Consider the following 27,721-nt stretch of genomic DNA (forward strand, 5'->3'; position numbering starts at 1 on the left):
GGTTTACTGGACTGGGAACAATTGTTTTATCATGAAAGTATGAGTAGGTCCTGGTGAACATCTATGACAAAATTGATCTTTTACTTTTTTATGCCAAATTATCTTTTGAGAGAAAGATTGCTTAAAATATCAAACCCACAACTGATCAATTGTTATTACATGTATGATTAAAATTAAGGAAGTAGCCATAGTCATTAGTTGGGTGTCAAGCAACATTTGGATTACAGATGAGCCTTGCAACTAGGACTAATGACTTTGGGTGTTCTGGTTAGCAGGGAAGTCTGATAGTCAGGCCAGTAAATTTTTGGTCTTGTTCTTCTAATCAATTCAAAAAATTAGAGCAACTTTTGCAATAATTATAGGAAGAATAATAAATCTACAACAACAATAGATATCCATGCAAGCAGCGTGAAACAGAAACTGCCATACTTTGACTTCTGGAATGCATACTAGGTTGGTGTAGCTGAATAGTGTCAGATTTGCTGTCCTTAAAAGAGAAGTATGGTTTTCCAAAAAAACATAAAAAATGTATACTCACCTAGGTAGATGCAGCATCAATACAATGCTGCATCTGTCTCCACCTCTGAACTGAGAACTGAGTAATAAAACCGTGCTGATCGATCAGTTCTCCCCTCCACTATGAGCAGAGTGGTAACTGTCAGCCTCACTGGGTCTTGCGTGAGCGCTGTGCTGTGCAGGGGGTGGAAGCAGCTAGCTAATGCTCTCACGGCTCGCTGAGAAGCTGAGCCAGCTCCTGGTCCAGGCATCTGGGTGGATCCTGACTTTAAAGTCAAGATCAATCCAGTGCCTGGACCAGCTGAGTGATGTCAGCCGACAGCGGTCTTTAGCCCACTATCGCCTGAAAATGGGTCACAAGAGTGCAATACGAACAGCACTCCTGTGATCAAAAGGAGAGGTAGGACCAAAAAAGCTTTGGCTATATGTCTTCTTTAAACTAAGAAATGGTCAAGAAAGCTTCTACCTAAGGCTGCTCACACACATATATTTATTCATGACATTTTTACTTAGCTTTTGGTATCAACCTTACATGTTACATAGTACTGTATCTCCTGTGATTTTAGCTAACCTGGATGCTGCACCATGTAAAAGCACAAACCATCCAGACCGGTCTGTATTCTTGCATAGAAGCGTGCATACACATAGATCATATACACTTGTAGTTTGCTTGAAATAATAATCGCTGGCTAACTACTTTCCTGTCTGTGGGTTTGAGAGATGCAGTACAATGTATAACCTCTCAACCTCTCCAGAAGCAAGGAGATTAGCCAGGAGAACAATATATACTCGACGACTCTGGACTTCCATTATGAAAGTACAGGATAATAATGTGCAAGCGGAAAAGATTTTAAGGTCTCTAGGGAAAAGAAGGTCTTAACATTTTCTGGCTGACTAGCAAGTAGCCCTCTTCCGTAGAGTTATGTAGTTGGAAGCAGTATTGTATGTTCCTTTTTAGACTTACACTGTTTCTAACCTCTAGTTTAGAAAATTCTATTCAAGTATATACTCCCATCTGAGAAAAGTACCTTCTATTCAGCCTACTCCAAATCTTCAAATTCAATTTTTTCTGCTGCTGTGATCTGACTTACTGTTTTAAGGGTGGCCACAATCATTCTTTATGATCCCACTGTATGTAGGAACGTAGCCACCCTCTCTTGCTCTTTCACAATATGGACTATGGGATTTGTAGTGTCCACAGGGCGTGCACACAACTGCAACTAACATGTAGGGAAAGAGAGGGGGAGAAAGAATATGTCTGGGAGGTCTTTGAGGACTTTACAATGAGGCAGAAAAAAAAACTATTTCATAAAAAAAATAGATAAAAATAGGATCATTAGGTAGTGTATCTGTATGAATTATCTTAAGGGAATAAGGGTTAGGTTAAGTGTTACTTTAATATAACTTTATTGCTACATGTAGAACACAAATTGCAATTACTTAGTGAATATTTCAAAGAGTGATTTTGTAGAAAGGATGTCATTGTCATCTTTTAGAACTGTGAGGCCGCGTACACACAGTTTCCGCGGACATGTCCGACCGTGTGTATGGCCTAGCGGACAGATTTCCAGCAGACAAAAGTTTCTTAGCAAGCTAAGAAACTTGTCCGATAGAAACATGTCCGTCGGACATGTCGGATGGTTAGTACACCTAATCGGACATGTCCGCTGGTTATGACGTGTAACCAGCGTCCCGAAATCCCGCGCATGCGTCGAATTGATTCGACGCATGCGTGGAAGCATTGCACTTCCGTGTTTGAGAACGTCGGTGTCTTCTACGTCACTGCGTTCTCTGTCCACGGGGATTTTGGTCTGATGGTGTGTACACACATCAGACCAAAAGCTCCCAGGAGACATGTCCGATAAAAACGGTCCGCGGACCGTTTTCATTGGACATGTCTCCTCGTGTGTACGGGGCCTGACAGTTAGAGCCGGTTCACACTGGGGCGACTCGTCAGGCGTCTCAGCCGCCTGACAAGTCGCGTCCCATTGTATTCATTAGAACCGTTCTAATAGGAGCGACGCAAGTCGCTCCGACTTAGAAAAAGGTTCCTGTACGACTTTGGGGGCAACTCGGGGCGACTTGCATTGACTTCTATACAGGACACCTTGCCGAGTCGCCCCCGAAGTCGTGCCGCCCCAGTGTGAACCGGCTCTTATTTCCTTGTTGACATGAAAAGTATTAAATGATAAAAGTGGTATTCTCTTTATTCAAACATTTAGATTTAAATATGAAGGTATGCTAACAGAGCGCTACTTGTTTGCCAGCAGAAAAATAGCAGAATATTTGGCATTCCTGCTGGCAAGTAGGGCTGTCAATGGTAATCTACACTCTTTTTAGGTCTTTTTTCTTTTAGATTTGTATAGTGCATTTCTTCAGCTTTATACAAATCTGTAGCTTCCAACTGTTTCTCAATTGAAAGAACTGCCTCTCTTCTGCAATTAAATGTGGAAATAAATCTGTCCCTCATTCCTCCTCAATAGTCCCTCTCTTGTTCTGGTATTAAGATGTGTATAAATAAAATAACTATTTAACTGACATAGTTATTTACATTCCACTAAGCGGCTCATTCATCCTTCCGAATATTGCATTTCTTATTTGTAAGTGCTTAAAATAAGGAATTTAGGGGTGAAAAAAAACTCAGAGGGGTTTGTGATCTTTTTTGAACTTCAATTCTCCTCAGTCTGAATTATCAGGGCATGGAAAAAGTGTGTGTTTTGCCTAACTACTCTCTACTCAAAAGATTCTGTATGTGGCTCCTGATAACCAAATAAGGTTTTAGGTCACAAGTGCCTTTATTTTTCCCATAGGAATGCAGACAAATCTCTGAGGTCTTGCCATTCCTACTCAACTGTTTTGTTGGTGAACTCATTGGTGCACAAGGACCCAGAGGAAGTTCAATAGCACCTATGGTTAAAATGAACATTTCCATGGCTATGATCAACTCCAAAGGCATTATTTTTTTTATCTGTGTTCACTCTTGTGCAGGACAAATGCATACATTCAGCTATAGGTTTAGTGACAGTAGGAGAGATTCTACCCAGCAAACACAAAATGCAGCAAGAAATAACAACCTGGGAGAAGTTTTAGGGCCTGTCATGTTATGCGTGTCGGTGCAATAAGGTGCCATTCATTTGAAACAACACCCCAACACACTAGGGTAATGCACTACCTGTACTGTAGTGTCCGCTATGTTTTGCGTTCTAAAACATAAAAAAAGGTCAGAAACAGTTTTTGGCACACTAGGGTGCATTGGCAGCCCACACAACTTATTTTATAATTTATGGACTGTAGAGATCAATGTAGCATTTATAGACGAAACACAGCAGGACAGCAAAATCAGGTGAACTTATTTTTATAACATGATGTCATTGTATAATTATAAATTGACCTCCATTTTTAATTATTATACCTGTTCAGGGTCCCATTGTTAAGAAAGAGGTAAACAACTAACACCCTCTGTTATGTACACTGCGGGGATAGAAGGCAACATATTATGTCAAGCAGCTGACCGGACAAAGCCAATAAAATGGAAATATATATATATATATATATATATATATATATATATATATATATATATATATATATATATATATATATATATATATGTATGTGTGTTTTTCATAAATAAGTCTGCATTACTATGTTAGTTTGAAACAAAATACTTAATTCTTCAAAAATTTCACGTGTGTCCAAGTAAGGCAGGTTAGGTAACCTTTAGGTAAAAAAAAATCATGATTTCATCATTGTTAATAAAAACATCCCGATGTTCCTTTGATCCAAACACTGTAGAGTGATTAAAGATAAGTAAGCTATCTCTTTGGTCAAAAACATAGCAGATATGGGACCATGCCCATATTAATCTGACCACAATGTCCAAAAAAAATAAAAATTACAGTTCAAACATGGTGGGCTACTAGGTGTGAGGCCAAGACAGCCAACAACCCTAGAGGTTTGTAACATAAAATTAGTGACTTTTTTTCTAAGCTCTATCCCTCCCAAATTTAGGATGTTGCTATTTCTGCACAGAAAGAAACATAACCGCAGCAATCTAAAACAATACAAATGTGATGTCACTCATCACCATTCATTTATATCAAATACAATACAATTTTTATCCTGTACATTCCACATTCGAATAGATGTAGGTGAACATATCACATCTTACTTTTCTGGAGAATTCTAAAGTCGGGAGAATCTTGAATTTCAGCTCCTTGTCTAAACCATTTGACATTGACTGGCGGTGTGCCCTTTACCCTGCATTCCAGCACGACAACCTGCCCTTCCGATGCCGACAGGCTCTGAAGTTCCTATATTTCAATACAATAAATAGGCACAGCTAATTAATGCTGTGAAAGGAATGATAAGGCAGTGCAGGGTACATGTTCAGAATGTTGCATTACTCAGGAAGGAAAAGCACACTTACTGAATCCATAATTCTATGTAAGAACCAGACAATGGGCCTGATTTACTAAAGTACTATTCTGTGTTTATTTCCACTGTCCAGTCTAGGGCAGAAGAAGCTCTTTTTTTTTATTTCCATGCACATGACTGAATGTTTGTGTACATTTCGCCTCACTTCACTGATCTTTACCTTACTGCATACTTTAGTAAACTAAGCCCCAAGGTAAGAATCTGCTAACATATACAATAACTCATCAGCTTTATAACCAATGGAAAACACCCAAAACGCTGGTGTGGCATTTAGCATGCCATTCGCAAAGGGATATTTTTAAAGAAGGCTGGTTGTGCCATAGTGCACTCATAGGCTGCCTAGGGGAGCAGGACCAGTATGGTAAAGCATTTTTATTTATCTTTGTATATAATTTTAGCCTGTCCTGTTCACCACTAGATAATTTCAGGGATCCTGTCCTTTGGCCGTGTGTGTCTCCCAGCAATTGAATGCAAATAACTATATCACAGAAACCCATAGCTGTTGTTTTAAATTACTATACAGAGCTTTATTAGTAGATATTGGTAAGTCCTCAGAAGCTAGGGAATAGTGAGTAAGGTCAAGCAGTTGACCAGGCAGTAATTCAGACTTCGGGAGATTTCGACTACTGACTCTCAAGCTGAAGAACTATACTCAGACAAAGCATGTAAGGATTTAAAAGTGTCAGTAAAAAATAATAATTGTCAACAATATACAATTTTATGCACCCTCTATTTTAATACAAAAAGTATACAGCAAAAAAAGTGTATATTTCTGAAGGTATCATGTATAAACAAACCTTGGTGAAAGAAGGAGAAGAGAAGCTAGAACTGGACCCATCTTGACGACACAAATAAGATATAGGGCTTTGGACCTGTTAACAGATATCAGTTTTTAGTCATCTGAAGAGTAAACATGTATTTATATACGGTATAAAAAGTAATAAAGGATCATTTTAAATAAGCCATTCTAGACTTTATTGACTTTAAGAGTAAAAGTGACCTACCTGACGGACAGGAATAGAAATTGGCTGCATTATTGCAGTGGTTATTCCACATTTTGGTGATGATGGTCCTATGGTTAGTGAAACTGATGTTGTTTTCTTTTGAGCTCTAGAAAAATGAAACAGATGTTTGTTTTCATTGTAGGATTCTGCAGTACCGGAGATCCAATTATCACAGCCAAGTTAAAGGTAAAAAAGTAAACATAAATAATATATATATATATATATATATATATATATATATATATATATATATATATATATATATATATATATAATCAGCAGAGCAAGAGCCCAGGTAATTTCATATGTGTACCTTAACAGGTAATTTACAGTATGTTACTCTCAAACTTTATAAAGAGGGAAAATGCAGCGCTTAGAAATTGTAAGTGATCAAAAACACCAAAACACAGAATAAAAAAATCATATACACATGCCGGGCCTCTTACTCCAAGGTATGGACCACTAGATTATAGGTGGTCATGCAAGCTTTCCAATAATCTTCTGGCCAGTCTCCACTCATCAATGATAACATCAGGATAAAGGCCATTTATCCACATTAAAGCCTTTGATTGTCTTGATATACTGCATCATGAGGCGTTGTCTGTTCTCATTCTGATACCTGTGGCCTGTGGAGGGAATATCCCAGAGGGACAACAGGATTTATCCGGATGTTATCATTATCATTGATGAGTGGAGACTAGCCAGAGGATTATTGGACTTTAGTTCACCTGCTAATCATTTGACTATGCACCCAATCCAAGGATTTATGGACTTTCACCTTTATGATTTTGTTATTCTGTGTTTTGGTGTTTGTGAACACTTGTGATTTCTAAGCGCTGCATTTTCCTTTTTTATATATTTTGTTTATTGTCACCAGCAATATATGCTAGTTGCTTTGTAGAGCCTAAACACATTGGGCCAGATTCAGGTAGATCCGCGCAATATTTGCGTGGGCGAAGGGCAACGAGTTTTGCTCTGCGCCCACGCAAATATTTTGATATGCCCGCGATTCACGGAGCAGTAGCTCCGTAAATTGCGCGGGCGCTATGCTAAATAGCCCGGCGTAAGGGCGCCTAATGTAAATGATCCCGCCGGGGGCGGGAATCATTTAAATTAGGCGCGCTCCCGCGCCGAGCGAACAGCGCATGCTCCGTCGGGAAACTTTCCCGACGTGCATTGCGGCAAATGACGTCGCAAGGACGTCATTTGCTTCTAAGTGAACGTGAATGGCGTCCAGCGCCATTCACGAATCACTTACGTAAACGACGTGAAATTTAAATTTCACGAGCGGGAAGGGGCGACTATACTTTAGCATTGGCTGCCCCTGCTATAGCAGGAGCAACCTTGCGCTAAAGTCGCCGTACGGAAACTCCGTACCTTGCGTGCGCAGGGCCCGCGCAACTTTTGTGAATCGGTGGTAGTATGCAATTTGCATACTATACGCCGATCACAATGGCTGCGCCCCCTAGCGGACAACGCAAGAATGCAGCCTGAGATATGAAGGCATAAGGAGGCTTATGCCTGTCATATCCTAGGCTGCAGTCCGCGTAGCGATGTTCCTGAATCAGGGGCATTCGCTACGCGGGAGCAAAACAGCTATTGCGCCGCGCAACCTATGGTTGCGCGGGCGCAATAGCTTTTTGAATCTGGCCCATTAGCTTTTTTTCATGTTGTTAACTCTCAAACTTGCAAAGTTTCACATCTGCATATTGACAAATGTATGCATGTGTGACCATTGTTCAGTTTTGTGTTATTACATTTATAATTCAAGGGTTGAGGAGCTATCAATTGCCTTGTACGGCACTATTATCCATGACCTGCTCTTGCCACCACTTAGAAGCTGCACACAAACCAAATGTATTTCTGTTTTAGGTGGAATCTGTTGGGCAGGATCTCCCACTGTTTTTTTACTATCTTTTGATGACCCCAGTGATGAAATTCTCCAGTGTTGAAATTCCTACCCACCTTAGAGTTTTGGGCATTCATGTCCATCTGAAGGGTGTTGCCAACCAACTTGTTGCATATTCTTATCATATGAAATTCAATAAAAGCCAACAGGGAAAGTGAAAACCCTTTGGATTGGCCAGAATGCAGGCTCAAGAAATCAACCATAGAGACCTCACCACCAAAATCACATAAGAAACCTTCCCACCCTGTGTCAGGAACCTTCAGGTGCCATTGTTTACTTTTATGCCGCGTACACACGATCGGTCAAACCGGTGAGAACGGTCTGATGGACCATTTTCATCGGACCAAACTGATCGTGTGTGGGCCCCATTGGTTATTTATCCATAGGTTAAAAAAAGCAATCTTGTTTTAAATTTAACCGATGGATACCTAACCGATAGAACAAAACCGATCGTTTGTAGGCACGTCCATTGGTTAAAAATCCAGGCATGCTCAGAATCAAGTCGACGCATGCTTGGAAGCATTGTACTTCGTTTTTTTAGCACGTCGTTGTGCTTTACGTCACCGCGTTCTGACACGATCGTTTTTTTAACCGATGGTGTGTAGGCACGACTGACCATCAGTCAGCTTCATCGGTTAACAGATGAAAACGGTCAATCAGACCGTTCTCATCGGTTTGACCGATCATGTGTACGCGCCATTAGTGTCACTTTTACCCTACCCTGAGCTCTACTGTTGCTTTGACAATTTGCTGACAATAACCAGCAGTATCAGTAATTGCATACTCTATGGCAAGCCACATGCATGTTTCAGTTTATTGGGCTGGAACTTTCTTTTCAGGTTCTGAGATAGCAGAGAGCATACCTGGATATTCTGAGAATTTGACTAAGCAACGATGAGCACTGGGGTGACACTAAAGCCTTGTACACACGATCGGAATTTCCGATGGAAAAAGGCCAACAAACTTTTTCCATCGGAAATTCCAACCGTGTGTATGCCCCATCGGAGTAATTCTATTGTAAATTCCGATGGATTCAATCGGAGTTTAGATGGAGAACATGTTCTCTTTTACTCCGATGGAATTCCGTCGGAATTCCGATGTGATTTTGGTCGGACGAATGTCTGATCGTGTGTACGGGACTTAAAGGTAAGTTTAAGCACTGCAGAACAAATGATGGATCTAGTCTAGTGTCATGGTAATATATTGTGGAAGGTTTAAAAAAATAATGATATCAATATTGTAGGGCTGTTACTGATTAAAATTTTCGTGTTCGATTAATGTATATTTTTTATATCGATTAATCGACTGATTTCGATTAATTATAACGCACCATATATAGTCCCCACTGTAATATCCACAGACATCTCCCCACTGTAATATCCACAGACATCTCCCCACTGTAATATCCACAGACATCTCCCCCACTGTAATATCCACAGACATCTCCCCCACTGTAATATCCACAGACATCTCCCCCACTGTAATATCCACAGACATCTCCCCCCTGTAATATCCACAGACATCTCCCCACTGTAATATCCACAGACATCTCCCCACTGTAATATCCACATACATCTCCCCCACTGTAATATCCACAGACATCTCCCCCCACTGTAATATCCACAGACATCTCCCCCCACTGTAATATCCACAGACATCTCCCCCCACTGTAATATCCACAGACATCTCCCCACTGTAATATCCACAGACATCTCCCCCACTGAAATATCCACAGACATCTCCCCCACTGAAATATCCACAGACATCTCCCCCACTGAAATATCCACAGACATCTCCCCCACTGAAATATCCACAGACATCTCCCCCACTGTAATATCCACATACATCTCCCCACTGTAATATCCACAGACATCTCCCCCCACTGTAATATCCACAGACATTTCCCCCACTGTAATATCCACAGACATCTCCCCCACTGTAATATCCACAGACATCTCCCCACTGTAATTCATAGACATCTCCCCCACAGTAATATCCACAGACATCTCCCCACTGTAATATGTTCAACATCTCCCCCACTGTATAGGAAGATTAGTGCTTGCTTAGTCTTACCAGAGAAGCCTGCCGAACACGAGCAGATGAGGCCGGGTGATGATGTCAGCACGCCGCTCTAGGCTCACCTAGGCCACCGCCAGGTGGAGCAAGATGGTCGCCGCTCCGGGAGCTAGGCCGAAGCCGAGGCCTTTCCTACGGTCGAGGCAGCAGCGGAGCTCCGCGGATCATGTGGTGTGCCAATCCGCATATGATGACCGTTCAGATCATTTACGATCCGTTGCACCACTAGTACCGATCAAAAGAATTTTGATCGATCAAAAAATTTACGATTAATCAAGGAATTAATCGTTAATTTCTGCAACCCTACAATATTGATAATATTTAAAGGCTCTATATCAAATGTTTCATTATTACAGTGAACAACAAAAATTTAATTTGCCGTTTTTACAGTGCTGTTTAGGCAATGAAAGAAAAAATGTATAGTTGTGATAAACACTTTTTGGATATGACTGAACCTCTAATTTGTACTGACATGATTTATTACTGTACCTTTCCTGGACAGGATTCATTTAGTTCCTTAATGTAGTGTTTTGCACCACAATACAGTTACAGAATACTGTATTACAGTAAGAGAAAACTAATAAAAAGTGTGAAATGTGGTCATAGCTGGCATATGTTATCACCTCTTCATTCACTGCATTCTGTGTATGAGGCTTTCCGATAAAGGTTCCTCTCTGCAAATTCTCACACAGAGGAGAGATCTGCATCAGTGACAGGCTGCTGATTAATCTCCTGACAGCTACCCTTGCTCAACATCTGCTGTTGAAGTTTCCGACTGTTCAAGTCTGACTGCAGGCACCTGAATCACTGCTGCTGTGCGTCTGATATGTACTTGTTTCTAGCATTCTGTATATGGAGACAGACTGCCCTAGGCTGGAAACAAGCCAGTCACACCTCATGTCAGTCTGAAAAGGATATGCTTTGAGCCATACTTTTAACTGTTTGCTACAAAAACCATTTAATATGGATAAGGTATATTTATGCATTGGTTATCTTTATGAATCATGTAAAAAGGCTACCTGGACACTAAATAAACAAATAAAAAAAAAAAAGATGGGTATTAATGTTTTCTAACACAAAAAAAAAAAATGCACATTGCAAAAGCTTAGGTTTTTAAAATGTATAATCTAAAAAAAAAAATGCTGTAAGAAACATACCATTAACACCTATACTATTGTAACTATCTATTAATTTGTCTTTGATCATTTGTGGGGTTACATACTGACATGGGTCATGTGTTTGTACAGCTTGCGTAAGTTGATTTTATTCACAAATACTATGGCCCAGATTCTCAAAGGCGTTACGACGGCGCAACACCATTTGCGCTGTCGTAACTCCTCATCTGGCCCCGGGTATCTATGCGACTGATTCTTAGAATCAGTTACGCATAGATACCCATTAGATCTGACAGGCGTAAGGCTCTTACGCTGTCAGATCTTAAAAGCAATTTTTTTTCCCGCCGCTAGGTGTCGCATCGTTGTTTTCCCCGTCGTCTATGCAAATTAGGTAATTACGCGAGATTCCCGAACATACGCGCGGTCGACGCTGAGAATTTACGTTGTTTCCGTAGCGTACGCGACGCGTAAGGTTGCCCCTGCTATTAGGAGGGGCAACCAATGTTAAGTATGGCCGTCGTTCCCGCGTCGAATTTAAAAAAAATTACGTCGTTTGCGTAAGACGTCCGTGAATGGCGCTGGACGCCATTTACGTAAACGTCTAAGCAAATGACGTCGGGGCGACGTCATTTAGCGCAATGCACGTCAGGTAATTTACCCGACGGAGCATGCGCAGTACACTCGGCTCGGGAGCGCGCCTTAATTTAAATGGTGCCCGCCCCATTTGAATTGGGCGGGCTTGCGCCGAGCGATTTAACGATACACCGCCGCAAGTTTACAGGTAAGTGTTCTGAGAATCAGGCTGTAAACCTGTAAACCTGCGGCGGTGTAACGTAAATCACATACGTTACGCTGCCCAGGAGCAACGTAAATGTATGAGAATCTGGGCCTAAGTTTTGCCTTTAAACAAAGGGCTACCCTTCATCAGCATCATAAAGACATCTCAAATAAATTCAAACCAGGTCCAAAGAACCCCCAGAAAGCTCATACTTAGAACTGAAGTAAATCTGTGATTTAAAGCAGCGTTCCACCCAAAAATGGAACGTCTGCTTTTCGGAATCCTCCCCCTTTGGCACCTTTCAGGGGGAGGAGGGAGCAGATATCTGTGTAATCCATTCGCTGCGGCAACCTACGCCCCCCCCCGCTGTCTTCTGGGAGACACACAGGTCCCAGAAGACATCAGGGACCAGTGCGATCGTGCAGCCGACCCGCGCATGTGTAGTAGGGAACCAGGAAGTGAAGCCGCAAGGTGATGGCGAATCTTGGCACCCCAAGATGTTTTGGAACTACATTTCTTATGATGCTCAATTACACTGCAGAGTGCATGAGCATCATGGGAAATGTAGTTCCAAAACATCTGGGGTGCCAAGTTCGCTATCACTGGCCTATAGGAACCCTTGGATAAAGAATCATTTCTTAGTTCACCCAAAGCACACATACCACTCCTCCTGCTTCTTCTTCACGACGACTATATCAATCTAGAACAACTCTATGGGAAGCAGAAGTGACACCTATTGCTGTTTGCATATCCTTCCGTAAAGAACTAAGCAGAGGGTAAGTTGCAAAGATAGATATTATAGTCACAGAGGAGAGGAGAGTGAACCAGGTTCTGACAAAAGTATATTGCAAACCAGTGGTCTCCAAACTGCAGCCCTTTGATTACCTTTATTTGGACCATAGAGCACTATTCCATTCAATGACACCAAGAATGGGACACTATTACTCAAACTGACACCAACAATAGGGCACTATTCCTTCCACTGACAGCAATGATGGGGCAGAATTCCTTCCACTGACACCAACAATGAGGCAGAATTCCTTCCACTGACACCAACGATGGGGCAGAATTCTTTCCACTGACACCAACGATGGGGCAGAATTCCTTCCACAGACACCAATGATGGGGCAGAATTCCTTCCACTGACGCCAAAAATTGGGCAGAATTCCTTCCACTGACACAAACGATGGGGCAGAATTTCTTCCACTGACACCAACAATGGGGTAGCATTTTTTTCCACTGACACCAACGATGGGGCAGAATTCCTTCCACTGACACCAACGATGGGGCAGAATTCCTTCTATTGACATCAATGATGTGGCAGAATTCCTTTATTGACATCAACGATGAGGTATTATTTTTCCCACTGACACCAATAATGGGGCACTATTCCTCCCACTGACAAAAAAGATAGGGCATTGTTCACTCCCATTGGACACCATGACATTTTCTACTCTGGCTAGCTAAAAATAATAAAAAGCCCTTGCCCACTACCTTAACCACTTGCTTACTGGGCACATATACCCCCTTCCTGCCCAGGCGAAATTTCAGCTTTCAGCACTGTCACGCTTTTAATGACCGACCAACGCATACAGCTTGTCACGAGTTGCCAAAAGAAGCCGGACTGTGAGTCGGCTCTATACGGCGCATGCGCACCGACGTTCGGCTTCAACTCGTGACGCGCTGTATGCGCCGGTTGGAAGCCTGTCAATCAATTAACAAGTGAATAGGAAAGCCCAGTCCCGCAGATTACATACCCGGAAGCCGCGGTGAAAATATAGATAAAACGGTATGTACGGCAAAGAAATAAAAAAAAACAGCCTAATGTCATTCTCACAACTCGGCTCAATGTAATGTTAGAATTTTTTTTTTTGGGTGAACCCCCGCTTTAAGTAACAGACAACAATAAAAGTTTGATTGCAAGAAATATATTCGTTTACACCAGAGGTCTCCAAACTTTCTAAACAAAGGGCCAGTTTACTATCCTTCAGACCTTAACCACTTCCCGCCGGCCAGAAGACTTTCTACGGACGCAATGTGGATGTTGAACCCCCGCTTTAATGGGAAGAGAATCAGAGGAGACACCAGTGGCGGTTCGTCCATAGAGGGCGCTGGAGCGCCGCCCCCTCTGGCTCTCACCGCCACTGAGTGAAATAACATAGATTCATGCATTGCACGAATCTATGTTATTTTCGCCGCTGCCGCTGTTATTCAGATGGTCGGCGCTCAATGTCCGGCCATCTGAATAACGCCAGCTGGTTGGCTGTAGGGAAATGTCTATCAAAGCCAACGGCTCTGATAGGCTTTCCCAGTACAGCCCTCGGCGTCCTGGAAGCTTATTCTCGGAGCGCACACACTGTACACCCCTTGAATAAGATGACAGGCGTCTCAGCCAATCACGTTGGCCGGTTCTGGCTACCTGTAACCTGATTGGCTGAGACGCCTGTCAGTCATCGAGGGCGGGAGAAGACATCGTGGGACGTGGATGCCTGACTCCAGTAAAGGTAAGTGCCGGGCGGGGGGGGGGGGAGAACGCAATTTACAGGGCACAGCGGCGACCATTAAAGGGCACAGTGGCTGCGTTTAATGGCATGGCACAGTGGTGACAATGGATGGCACAGTGGCTGCGTTTAATGGCATGGCACAGTGGTGACAATGGATGGCACAGTGGCTGCGTTTAATGGCATGGCACAGTGGTGACAATGTATGGCACAGGGGCTGCGTTTAATGGCATGGCACAGTGGTGACAATGTATGGCACAGGGGCTGCGTTTAATGGCATGGCACAGTGGTGACAATGTATGGCACAGTGGCTGCGTTTAATGGCATGGCACAGTGGTGACAATGTATGGCACAGGGGCTGCGTTTAATGGCATGGCACAGTGGTGCGAATTGATGGCACAGTGGTGCGAATTGATGGCACAGTGGCTGCATTTGATGGCATGTAACAGTGGCTGCGTTTGGGCACAGTGAGACTGCAATTTTTCCAGTAAAGGTAAGTGCCGGGCGGGGGGGGGGGAGAACGCAATTTACAGGGCACAGCGGCGACCATTAAAGGGCACAGTGGCTGCGTTTAATGGCATGGCACAGTGGTGACAATGTATGGCACAGTGGCTGTGTTTAATGGCATGGCACAGTGGTGACAATGGATGGCACAGTGACTGCGTTTAATGGCATGGCACAGTGGTGACAATGTATGGCACAGTGGCTGCGTTTAATGGCATGGCACAGTGGTGACAATGTATGGCACAGTGGCTGCGTTTAATGGCATGGCACAGTGGTGACAATGTATGGCACAGTGGCTGCGTTTAATGGCATGGCACAGTGGTGACAATGGATGGCACAGTGACTGCGTTTAATGGCATGGCACAGTGGTGCGAATTGATGGCACAGTGGTGCGAATTGATGGCACAGTGGCTGCATTTGATGGCATGTAACAGTGGCTGCGTTTGGGCACAGTGAGACTGCAATTTTTTTTTTCTTTGCGCCCCCCCCAAAAATTTTGAGCACCAGCCGCCACTGGGAGACACTATAGGGGGCCCCTTACCATTGCATCCGTGGCATTGGATTTTTACCAGCTTTATTTGTCTAACGGCCTATATTGTTTTGCCAGGACACAGCTTAATCATCAGCACTTGGAATAAATAATTTCTGCCTACATGCACATCTCATTAAATCATCTGCCAAAATTCTAAATGGGTAAATAAATCAAATGAAAGATGAAAACCTTCACTGTGTTTCAATGGATCCATAATTAACATAATTTGCTTAATTCCAGTAAGCAGAATGTTTACTCACTGAGGCATTGTTCCAGGATTTGGTTTGGAGGTAAAGTCCTCGCTGTCAGAGTCAGAGGAACTGGCACCTGAAATGATAACAAGGAACATTACATACTTTCCCAGTCAAGCATAATAGAAGCCTCGTGTGAAGTGTCTCTTTATATTTCTGTACCTCTCGTCTAGCAGCCTGTCAGAATCGCCCTTTCTTCCTGTTAGGGCACTGGGTGGGTGGTTGCTGGAAAGGAATTACAGACTGCTCTTCCACCAGACACTTTATGTGTGAGGCATTGCATAAGAAGTAGCATTCTGAAAGTGTATTTTTACTTTTACAGACACATTGGGATAACAACTACTTTATATCTGCAACATATTCATGTAACACAAAATATTATTTACCTTATTTATTATGTATTAGGGCCTTTTAACTTGATAAGCATATCATTGTTATTATGAACTCCTTCTAAAGACTTAAAGCGGAGCTCCACCCTAAAGTGGAACTTCCGCTCATCAGAACCCTCCCCCCCCTCCGGTGTCACATTTGACACCTTTCAGGGGGGAGGGGGGGTGCACTCACTACTGGGAGTCCTCACTGTGGGGAGTCTGCGAGTAGCGCGTCACTTCCCGCCCCCGCCCGTTGTGTTCTGGGAAACACTCGGCTCCCAGAACACAATGGGGACCAGTGAGGACGGCGCTGCGCGACTCGCGTATGCGCCGCAATGGAATCGGGCAGTGAAGCCGGAGCGCTTCACTTCCTGATTCCCTCACCGAGGATGGCGCTGGGAGCAGCAGAGTGACGAGCGATCACTCGTCCTCTGCTGCCGACGGCGCTGGACTCCAGGACAGGTAAGTGTCCTAATATTAAAAGTCAGCAGCTGCAGTATTTGTAGCTGCTGCCTTTTAATATATTTTTTTCGGCGGAGATCCGCTTTAAAATGTCAGTAAAGGCAAAACTTTTCTCTTACAGTTTTGAATAGAGTAAGGAAGGGTCATATGCCAATCTCTGTCGGTTTATTTCTTATTGACATCTATGTCTCCCTGGGGAGATTTCCCTTCACTTCCTGTCCCATAGCCAAAAAGAGAAAATCCCTTCAAAGTGAGGGAATCTTGAGGGGGTCACCAAAACTAGTGTCCTTATTGGAAGATTTCCCCTCAACTACTTTTGTGATGTCCACCCAAAACTTGGTAAAAAAACATTTTTTGTTCACTTTTTTTTGTTCTCTAAGGCCTCGTACACACGACCGAGTTTCTCTGCAAAAACCAGCAAGAAACTTGCTGGTATTTTTTTTTTGCAGAGAAAACCGGTCGTGTGTACACTTTTCGACAAGGAAACTGTCGAGGATCTCGTCGAGCCAAAAAGAGAGCATGTCTTCTTTTTCCTCTACGGGAATAGGGAAATTTGACTCGCCGAGATCCTCGACAGTCTAACAAGGAACTTGACGAGCAAAACGATGTGTTTCGCCCGTCGAGTTTCTCGGTCGTGTGTACGAGGCTTCAGGAGAACACAAGAAAGTGTACTGCTGTGATGCACAAGAGAAGCATGGGCAAAAAACGTTGGCCACACACGGAATTAATTGTGGCTGGATCTTGATGTACTGGTCGAAATTTACTCCATGGGTGGCCATTAGGGTTGTCCCGATACCACTTTTTTAGGACCGAGTACAAGCACCGATACTTTTTTTCAAGTAGTCGCCGATACCGAATACCGATACTTTTTTAAATGTGTCCCCAAATGCAGCCATGTCCCCCCACATATGCAGCCATGTCCCCCCAGCCATGTCCCCCACATATGCAGCCATGTCCCCCCAGCCATGTCCCCCACATATGCAGCCATGTCCCTCACATAAGCAGCCATGTCCCTCACATATGCAGCCATGTCCCTCTAGCCATGTCCCTCACATATGCAGCCATGTCCCTCTAGCCATGTCCCTCACATATGCAGCCATGTCCCTCTAGCCATGTCCCTCACATATGCAGCAATGTCCCTCTAGCCATGTCCCTCACATATGCAGCCATGTCCCTCTAGCCATGTCCCTCACATATGCAGCCATGTCCCTCTAGCCATGTCCCTCACATATGCAGCCATGTCCCTCTAGCCATGTCCCTCACATATGCAGCCATGTCCCTCTAGCCATGTCCCTCACATATGCAGCCATGTCCCTCTAGCCATGTCCCTCACATATGCAGCCATGTCCCTCTAGCCATGTCCCTCACATATGCAGCCATGTCCCTCTAGCCATGTCCCTCACATATGCAGCCATGTCCCTCTAGCCATGTCCCTCAAATATGCAGCCATGTCCCTCTAGCCATGTCCCTCACATATGCAGCCATGTCCCTCTAGCCATGTCCCTCACATATGCAGCCATGTCCCTCTAGCCATGTCCCTCACATATGCAGCCATGTCCCTCCAGCCATTTCCCCCATACCTTTGCCGCCGAAAGCCGCCGCCGTCGCATGGAGAAAATCACAGCATTCATTTGAATAGCTGTTTTGCCCGCGCGTATAGACACTCCCCCTTGCTCGGGATTGGACAGATCACGATCACCAATCCAATCCCGAGCAAGGGGGAGTGTCTTTACGCGCGGGAACACTACAGCTATTCAAATGAAAGCTGTGATGTTCCCGCACGCCGTTAAACCCATGCGGCGGCTTTCGATGTGGCGGCGAGATGCGGGGGGGGGAAGTATTCTATTTAGGTATCGGGGGTATTTGCGCGAGTACAAGTACTCCCGCAAATACTCGGTATCGGTCCCGATACTGATACTGGTATCGGTATCGGGACAACCCTAGTGGCCATGTAGACACCCTCCCACCCGACATCTTTTGCTTGAAAAATTGAAGAAGCCAGGCAGAATAACACTGATCTGAACAGCAGATGCATCCAGTCAGAATACAATAACTAAAGCAGGAAATTCATCCGTCCAAGCTGTTTAGCATGGGTAGAGGAATCTGTAAAATGTTTACCTGTGGACTGAATGAAAAAAATCAATGTGTATGTCCAACTTTACAATCAGGTAGACCTTGCAGTGAGATAGGTTGGCCAACAAAACAACACTACACAACACGACTATAGAAAGGTAACACAACACGACTATAAAAAGGTAACGCCTACCTACATATTAAATCACAAACTATACATAATATAATTATCACAATTATACAGAGCACAATCTGAAGGGACTCTATATTAATCGAAACTCTTTTACAGGTATATACAAATAAATAAAAATACTACATTTCCTCTTTAAGATTATTTATTTATGAAATAATATTTAAAATTACTTTGCAGATTATTGTCCACCAGCATACAATCTGATCCTTTATTTTGTTGTCCATCCTGTACTAGAAAAAATATACCTGGAATCTAACTGTTTGCTACGGACAAAGCAGACTCTGCACCTGTGTTTTACTTGAGGCCTTGTTATTGTTTACAACTTTACATAAAAAAATGAATATAATTGGGTGAATTTATGCACAAGGTTTTCATCCACAGTGCCCACCAAGAAACTGTAATAAGCTTATGAGAACATAAAACATTACCTTCTACAAACACTTCAGCTGAAGATGTGTCAGAGCCGAGCCAATTGGATGCCGTACAAGTATAGCGCCCGGTGTCGTCCTCGAAGGCCTCAGCAATGACAAGCACTTGAAGACCGTCGCTCTCTGAGGAGATGTTAATGTCAGGTGAGTTATGCAGTTCTCTTCCTTCGCAGAACCACCTGGAGATATACAAGCATCTCAGATATTTAAAGTGCATGTGAGGGGGGAGGAGAGGCTAAGACGGCGGGGGGAAAAGGCACACACAAGTGAGAGAAATTTCGTAATGGAGAAACTAGTAGACTATGACAAATCTGACTATGACTGAGTCATTAACCTGATGGATTCAAGAGAAAAAGATTTGAGCTCCATCAATGCTTTGTACTTTAATTATAAATAAACTTTAAAGACAAGACAATTAGTTTTGAAAATGCGTCTGTATAAGGAAAGGCAGATTAATGGGCAGTGGTGTATGGTATCTTCTGGGATAATCTACACAGCTGTTATCTAGGCTTCAGCAAGAAACTTGTACATTATTATAATAGCACCCCGGAACCTGATATATTCCACTTTACAATCACTGGGACCCACAGAAATGAATGAGATTGCAATGAAGAGCATTTTAATACAGTATAACATATGGACCATAGACAGAGATTATTTTTTTATTGTCTGTCTTCTGGGATAATCTACACGGCTGTTATCTAGGCTTCAGCAAGAAACTTGTACATTATTATAATAGCACCACGGGAACCTGATATATTCCACTTTACAATCACTGGGACCCACAGAAATGAATGAGAATGTAGTAAAGCTCCAATGAAGAGCATTTTAAAACAGTATAACATATGGACGATAGACAGAGATTGTTTTTTGTTGTCTGTTCAAGAAAAAAACAAGTAAAATAAGCAAAAAAAAGCACAGTAAAACAAATTTTAATGTGTGTCATAAATGTTTTTGGCCTTGAACAAAGCAACACCTTCACTTAAAGTGGTTCTAAAGTCTGAAGGTTTTTTTATCCTAATGCATTCTATGCATTAAGACAAAAAAAAACTTCTGTGTGCAGCAGCCCCTCTCAGTCTCTAAGGGAAAGAGAAAGGCGCCTCTAAGTGCAGTGGTTAACAGATTTATTATTAAAAACACTTACAAGATAGTAAGAGGTCATAGGCATATAATGATTTGTCCCCATGCGGATCGCTGTAATTCTCGTCTGTCTGGAGGCGAGAGAGACCCGTCCTGCAGCTGTCAGAGTCCCTGGTGACGTGGATTGGCGAAGAGTGGAAGATGCGACGAGGTGGCCCAGGCTCTGGAACCAAGCAGAGGTCTGACGATGGAGCTGTGTATGCTCCGAAATGCGTTACCGCCCACCACCTTCATCTGATGTCACATCGGCCACGTGCGTTCCAGCTTGGTTCCAGAACCCGGGCTGCCTCATCTTCACAAATCCACGTCACCAGGGACTCTGACAGCTGCAGGATGTCTCTCTCTTTCCCCCAGACAGATGAGGATTGCAGTAATACACATGAGGACAAATCATTCTTGCCTATGACCTCTGTAAGTGTTTTTAATCCCATTGTGCCTGTAATAAATCTGTTAACCACTGCACTTAGAGGCGCCTTTCTCTTTCCTTTATGATCCTCCAAAGCTCTTTCTTCTTTACAAAGTGCTGCCTTCTCTCCACTGCTACTAAGGACCGAATACTCACCCTAACCAAAGTTCCCTCATCTCTCCCTCCTTCCTCTCAGTCCCTAATACTTACCTGAGCCCCATCTTGAACCAGCGATGTTGCACGAGATTCTCCCTCTTCATTGGCTGAGACAGCAGTGGGGCACCATTGGCTTCCGTTTCTGTCAATCAAAGCCAGTGAGCCAATGAGGAAAGAGAGGGGGTGTGGCTGAGCCATGGCTCTGTGTCTGAATGGACACACAAAGCAGTGACTCGGCTTGGGTGCTCCCATAGCAAGCTGCTTACTGTGGGGGCAGAAGAAAGGAGTCACCGCTCCAGGTGGATCTTGTAGGCAATTAGGAACCTCTCAGGAGACCAAGGTGCTGGCAATGCACAAGGCAAATGAAGAAATTTTTGGGAGAAAATGGACAGCCGCACTCCAGATAAACTTCGGAAAGTTGTCTTTATTTGGTAAAAGTGAGCATACACAGCAAGACAGCCACAGAAAGGGACAGCCGACATGTTTCGCACTACATTAGTGCTTAGGCATGACTAAGCACTAACGTAGTGCGAAACATGTCGGCTGTCCATTTCTGTGGCTGTGTCTTGCTGTGTATGCTCACTTTTACCGAATAAAGACAACTTTCCGAAGTTTATCTGGAGTGCGGCTGTCCATTTTCTCCCAAAATTTTCTTCATTTACTGTGGGGGCAGTCGGCAGGAGGGAAAGCCAGGAGCGCCAGCGAGGGACCCGAGAAGAGGAGGATTTGGGCTGCTCTGTGCAAAAACGCTGCACAAAGCAGGTAAGTATAACATATTGTTATGTTTAAATGAAAAAAACTATAGTTTAGTATCATTTTAAAGAGCAACTCCACTTTTGAGAAAAGAACATTCACCTCTAGTTGATTTATGTACATTGCTAGGATTTTAACAACTTTGTTGCAGATTCCTACCTTTTGTTGCTATGAAGAAAATGCTGTCGGTTTGTGTCAATGTACAAAGGGAATGTAAATGGGAGCTAATGTTTCATTAGTAATCAGCTGATGCACATGCAGTGTTCTAATGATAAAAATGGCAGTGTCTGAATCCCTTTACTCGTGATTAATCCTTTTGGAGTATCTCATCAAAAATTACATTTTGCAGATGGTGCCTAAAATCTGACTTGTATCTGTGCATATTTCTGGAAATATCAGTAAGCCAATCACACAAGCAAGAACTTACATTTCTGGGGGTGTTCTGTACATCAACTGTGTACAGAATGCCTCCAGGTTGCCATATTGCATTGAATTGCATTGCACCAAATGCCATATTGCATTGGAAAACTTACAGCACAGCATGCTCAGTCTCAGTAAATAATGAAAGAGAAGCAATGGTGAGTCATCTCTGCTCACTTTGCTTTCCAGTCTACAAGTGCTGCCACTCCCTGTCGCAGTCTTGGTGCTGCAGGTCAGAAGGGGTTGATATCAAGACAGAGGTAGTTATGCATGATGTATGTAAAATGTGAGTATTTTAAAGAATACATAATTACATTAATGTGGAACTCTGGGTATGGCTTTTTATACATAGCTACATTGGTTCAGCTTAGACCAAAGTAATTATCGGCCAGATTCACAAAAGAGATACGACGGCGTCTCTCCTGATACGCCGTCGTATCTCTTTGATCCGCCCGTCCTAACTATGCGGCTGATTCATAGAATCAGTTACGCATAGATAGCCCTAAGATCCGACAGGTGTAATTGACTTACACCATCGGATCTTAGGATGCAATTCTAGGCCTAGAATATGCAAATGACTAGTTACGCCGATTCACAAACGATCGCGATGCCCGTCGATCTAAATTTACGTTGTTTCCGTAGCGATACGCGTCGTAAAGTTAGGGCTGCCTCCTAGGTGTTCTAAGCAATGTTAAGTATGGCCGGCGTTCCCGCGTCAAAATTAAAAAAATCACGTCGTTTGCGTCAGTCGTCCGTGAATGGCGCTGGACGCCATTTACGTTAACGTCTAAACAAATGACGTCCGTGCGACGTCATTTAGCGCAATGCACGTCGGATAATTTTCCCGACGGAGCATGCGCAGTACGTTCGGCGCGGGAACGCGCATAATTTAAATGGTGCCCGCCCCATTTGAATTAGGCGGGCTTGCGCCGAGCGGATTTACGTTACACCCCGGCAAGTTTACAGGTAAGAGCTTTGTGAATCAGGCACTTACGCTGTAAACCTGCGGCTGTGTAATGTAAATGGGATACGTTACGCCGCCGATGCGCAACTTAATTCTTTCTGAATCTGGCCCTCTGTATCTACCATACCTGGCTGTAGCGCCTGGAAGCTGGAATCTCTATAAAAGACACTGCTACGTCCGTGATCTCCACTTGGTTCTGGGCACTGTGCCAAGCGGCTACTCTACTGCATTCTGAACATGAAAGGTCAGCTTGTTGGCACAGGCGTCATTCAGAGAATGCTTTGCATTTTCAAAATGTTCTCTGATTGGACGAGTTAGAGAGCATGATGACACTGCCCCACCTCTCCACCATGTGCAAGCAGACAAAGCTTTTAGGCTTATTCAGAAAATGGAAAGCGCTCTCTGAATGGTGCCCCTGCTGATCGGCTGACCTCCTGTTTTTGGAATGCAACAGGCCAGTCAGTCAGCAAGAGATCCGATCTGGAAGTAAGTGTTGATCACTGGAGTAGTAGTGTCTATTATAGTGATTTCCAGCTTCCAGAAACATTAGCCAGGTATGGTATAAATGAGGTGTGACAAACCAGTTGACTCAGTTTTTATGGATTAGTAGAAGAAATAACACGTGTATGCATTGTGCTGTTGGTGTAAAACGAGTGACATGAATCTGGAGTAGCAAATTAACTTAACATTTTGCGGGAAAATTGGAAAAAGTGTGAACTTTAACTCTGTTACAAGGGGCTTATGGTGAACATTTCACAAAGAAATAAAGTGTTTTTTTACCACTTCGGGACCGCCCACTTTCGTTTTACGTTGGTACTTTGAAGAGGAAAAAACGTAGTTATGGTAGCACCTAGCTACCATAACCCCGATATCCTCTTCAAGAGCCGGCAGTCCTCTTCAAGATAAAAGTGGTCTCTGCGGTGGATTCACCACAAGCTAATTTTTATCGGCGGCAGAAGAGGTCCCTGCCGCCGCTCTCCGGTGCAGCCAGCAGCGGAGGTGGCGATTGGGTCCTGTCCCTGGCCTGACATGTAGACAAGTGAAGGGAATATGGCCCCCACCCGTCTCCATATCATTGCTGGGCAGAAGCGACGTCAAAACGTCACTTTCGCCCATAGCTCTTAAAGGGATTTTTTTTTAAAATAATATAAAAAAAAAATAAGATTTTTTTTTTACAGTCCATTCCGGGAATTAAATTGTCACACCTCCTTGTCACCCCCTTTCTCCTCTTTCTAGTCCCTTTTATAACTGCAGAAAGAACATCACAGACCACACATTTGTTGCACATATACATTAATACATTAGTTAATATACTCCACAGTGCAGAAATGGGGTGAGTGAAATTATGTAACAGAGGACATTCATCGCTCTGACAGAACAGTCATACAGTGTATAGTGTAGTTCAACTAGAAAAAGAAACATGCACTTGGGGCCAGATTCACAGTGAGAGTACGCCGGCGTATCTACTGATACGACGGCGTACTTTCAAATTTGTTGCGTCGTATCTTTATTTTGAATTCTCAAACAAAGATACGACGGCATTTGGCTAAGATCTGACAGGCGTGCGGCTTCGTACGCCTTCGGATCTTAGGATGCAATACTTTGGCGCCCGCTGGGTGGAGTTTTCCGCGTCGGGTATGCTAATTAGCTGTTTACGGCGATCCACGAAGCTACGCGCACTCGTCGCATTCTCTTACGTCGGCTTTTCCCGTCGTAAAGTTACGCATGCTATTTCAATGGCTTATATTTAGACTAGCCATGTTAAAGTATGGCCGTCGTTCCCGCGTCTAATTTTGAATTTTTTTTTGGCGCAAGTCGTACGGGAATGGGAAAGGACGTAACGCACGTCGCAGTTCCAAAAATTACGTTGGTGCGACGTCATTTCGCGCAAAGCATGGCGGGAAATTACAAAACGGAGCATGCGCAGTACGTTCGGCGCGGGAACGCGCCTAATTTAAATGATACACGCCCTATTTGAATTAGGAGGGCTTGCGCCGGACGGATTTACGTTACGCCGCCGCAAGTTTACAGGCAAGTGCTTTGTGAATCAAGCACTTGCGCTGAAAACTTGCGGCGGTGTAACGTAAATGGGATACGTTACGCCGCCGGAGTTCTACGTGAATCTGGCCCTTTATGTCTAACAGAAAAAAGGACTGCAGCTTCTACTATATTTGCTGCAGATACTAGAATTCTGAATAAAACTACTGAAAAATACTTATATGTGTGATAAAACAAAGTGCTAATGTGCCAATAACTTCATAATTCAAAAACAAATCATAACACCTTAAAAAATAAATGTTAGTGTTATGTTCATATTACACATCAATATATATATAAGACCCCTTTCACACTGGGGCTGCCTGTGCGTTAGCGGTAAAGCGCTGCTCGTTTTAGAGGCACTTTACCGCTGTTAGTGGGGTACTTTTAACCCCAAAGAAGGGGTTAAAATCTCCCGTGTTTTGGCGCTTCGGAAGTGCTTTTCAGGTGCTTCGGAAGCAATGGGCAGGGGCTCCCAAACCGCCCCAAAGATGCTTTTTCTAACGTCCCACAAGCGCACCGCCCGGGTGTGAAATCACCCATTGCAATGCATGGGAGGCAGTTTTCAGGCGCTTTACCGGCGACAATTTCTAGCGCTAAAACGCCTGAAAACTGCCTCAGTCTGAAAGGGGTCTTAATCATACATTTCCTGAATCACGAAAGTGCTGTAGTGAATAAGAGCTATAGTGCATAAAATAAAGTGCAAATGTTCCACACTTATACTGATTTTCAAAATGGTGTAAACGCATATTAATGTTCATGAACAATAAAGATTTAAAGTCACCCATTAACATCCCACTGATACTGTGATTCAAAGGTCACACCTTCAAGTGGAAAACCGCCACCATCAGCAACATGCTTACCAAAGTGGTTAACCTCCACATTATAATGCCTTGTACATACAACCGGTTTTCACGACGAGAAAACTGCCATTTATTTTATTGGTCTTGAAAACAGGTCGTGTGTATCCTGCTTGGCAGTTTTATCGACGAAAAAACTGCCAGCAAAAAAATTGAAACCAGCTCTCTTTTTTCTCGTCGTGTTTCCCGTCAGTCTTTTTCTCATCGCAAAAAATGGTCGTGTGTATGCTTTTCCAAGGGGAAAAAAAACGTGCATTCTCAGAATCAAGTATAAGACGGGAGCGCTCGTTCTGGTAAAACTAGCGTTCGGAATGGAGATAGCACATTCGTCACGCTGTAACGGATTGAAAAGCACGCAAACTGAAAAGGCGAGAATCGTCCCTCACCAAACTTTTACTAACACGAAGGTCAGCAAAAGCAGCCCAAAGGGTGGCGCTATTTGAAAGGAACTTCCCCTTTATAGTCCCGTCGTACGTGTTGTACGTCACCGCGCTTTGGTCTGACTTTTTTTGCATGAACGTGTGTATGCAAGTCAGGCTAGAGAGGAATCACATCGGGAAAAACAACGACTTTTTGCACGTCAGGAAAAACGATGGTGTGTACGGGGCATAAGCAAAATCCTCCACTCTTCCAAACACAGCAGGTTGGCTTCAGTTTGAATGCAAATGGATTGACCCAAAATTCAGCCCTTACTCTCCACAGTCTCAACTCACTTTGCAAAGAATACCCAATCATGTACAAGGATTTTTTTTAAAAACAGCGGGCCAGATTCACAGAAAAAGTACGCCGGAGTATCTGCTGATACTCCGGCGTACTTTCAAATTTGCCGCGTCGTATCTTTATTTTGAATTCTCAAACAAAGATACGACGGCATTTGGCTAAGATCCGACAGGCGTACGGCTTCGTACGCCTTTGGATCTTAGGATGCAATACTTCGGCGCCCGCTGGGTGGAGTTCGCGTCGTTTTCCGTCAGGTATGCTAATTAGCTGTTTACGGCGATCCACGAAGGTTCATTCTCTTACGTCGTCGCTAGTCGGCTTTTCCCGTCGTAAAGTTGTGATTGCTATTTAGGTGGTGTAAAAATAGACAGTCCATGTTAAAGTATGGCCGTCGTTCCCGCGTCGAATTTAAATTTTTTGTTTTTTGCGTAAGATGTCCGGGAATAGGAAAGGACGTAACGCACGTCGCCGTTAAAAAAATTATGTCGGTGCGACGTCATTTCGCGCAAAGCACGGCGGGAAATGTAAAAACGGAGCATGCGCAGTACGTTCGGCGCGGGAACGCGCCTAATTTAAATGATACAAGCCCCATTTGAATTAGGCGGGCTTGCGCCGGACGGCTTTACGCTACGCCGCCGCAAGTTTACACGCAAGTGCTTTGTGAATCAAGCACTTGCGCTGAAAACTTGCGGCAGTGTAACGTAAATGACATACGTTACGCCGCCGCAAATGTATGTGAATCTGGCCCAGCATTTTTGCTTGCACAGATGTTTGTTCTCATTGGGGCACAGATTAAAATTGCACAACTATTTTGGACTTTATATTTACACCAGATATATTGATTACACTTTTATATATGATTGTTTGTTTTTTGTATATATGGATTGATTACACTACACTGATTAATGAGTACTGACAGGAAGCTCCTGCCAGAAATAAGTTCCCCTTTCCACTTTCTGTGCGCCAAGTGCTGAGAAATTTGATATCTCCCTAAAAACAGTTTTAGTTGCAGTCTGTTATTATTGAACGTATCCTAGGGCTTTATGTTTTTGGAAGGAGGTGGGCAGTTTTTACATACTTTATACGTCCTCTCTAAAACAGCTATCATTTGTGAA

The 27,721-nt window shown here is 43.5% G+C and overlaps 1 protein-coding gene across 3 annotated transcripts in view; it reads right to left on the bottom strand.

Moving 5' to 3' along the window:
• The window catches only part of PALLD (palladin, cytoskeletal associated protein), a 478,084-nt gene that overhangs the window by 258,694 nt on the left and 191,669 nt on the right, over nucleotides 1-27,721 (bottom strand). For all 3 annotated transcript variants that reach the window (XM_040333029.1, XM_040333039.1, XM_040333047.1), the window contains 5 exons: nucleotides 19,151-19,329; nucleotides 15,633-15,699; nucleotides 5,958-6,063; nucleotides 5,751-5,825; nucleotides 4,688-4,829 (listed from right to left, as the gene is read on the bottom strand). In XM_040333029.1, coding sequence (XP_040188963.1) covers nucleotides 4,688-4,829; nucleotides 5,751-5,825; nucleotides 5,958-6,063; nucleotides 15,633-15,699; nucleotides 19,151-19,329 — 569 coding nt within the window. The remainder of the gene's footprint in view (nucleotides 1-4,687; nucleotides 4,830-5,750; nucleotides 5,826-5,957; nucleotides 6,064-15,632; nucleotides 15,700-19,150; nucleotides 19,330-27,721) is intronic.

This window comes from Rana temporaria, chromosome 1 (assembly GCF_905171775.1).
Source record: "Rana temporaria chromosome 1, aRanTem1.1, whole genome shotgun sequence".
Taxonomy (NCBI): Eukaryota; Metazoa; Chordata; class Amphibia; order Anura; family Ranidae; genus Rana; species Rana temporaria.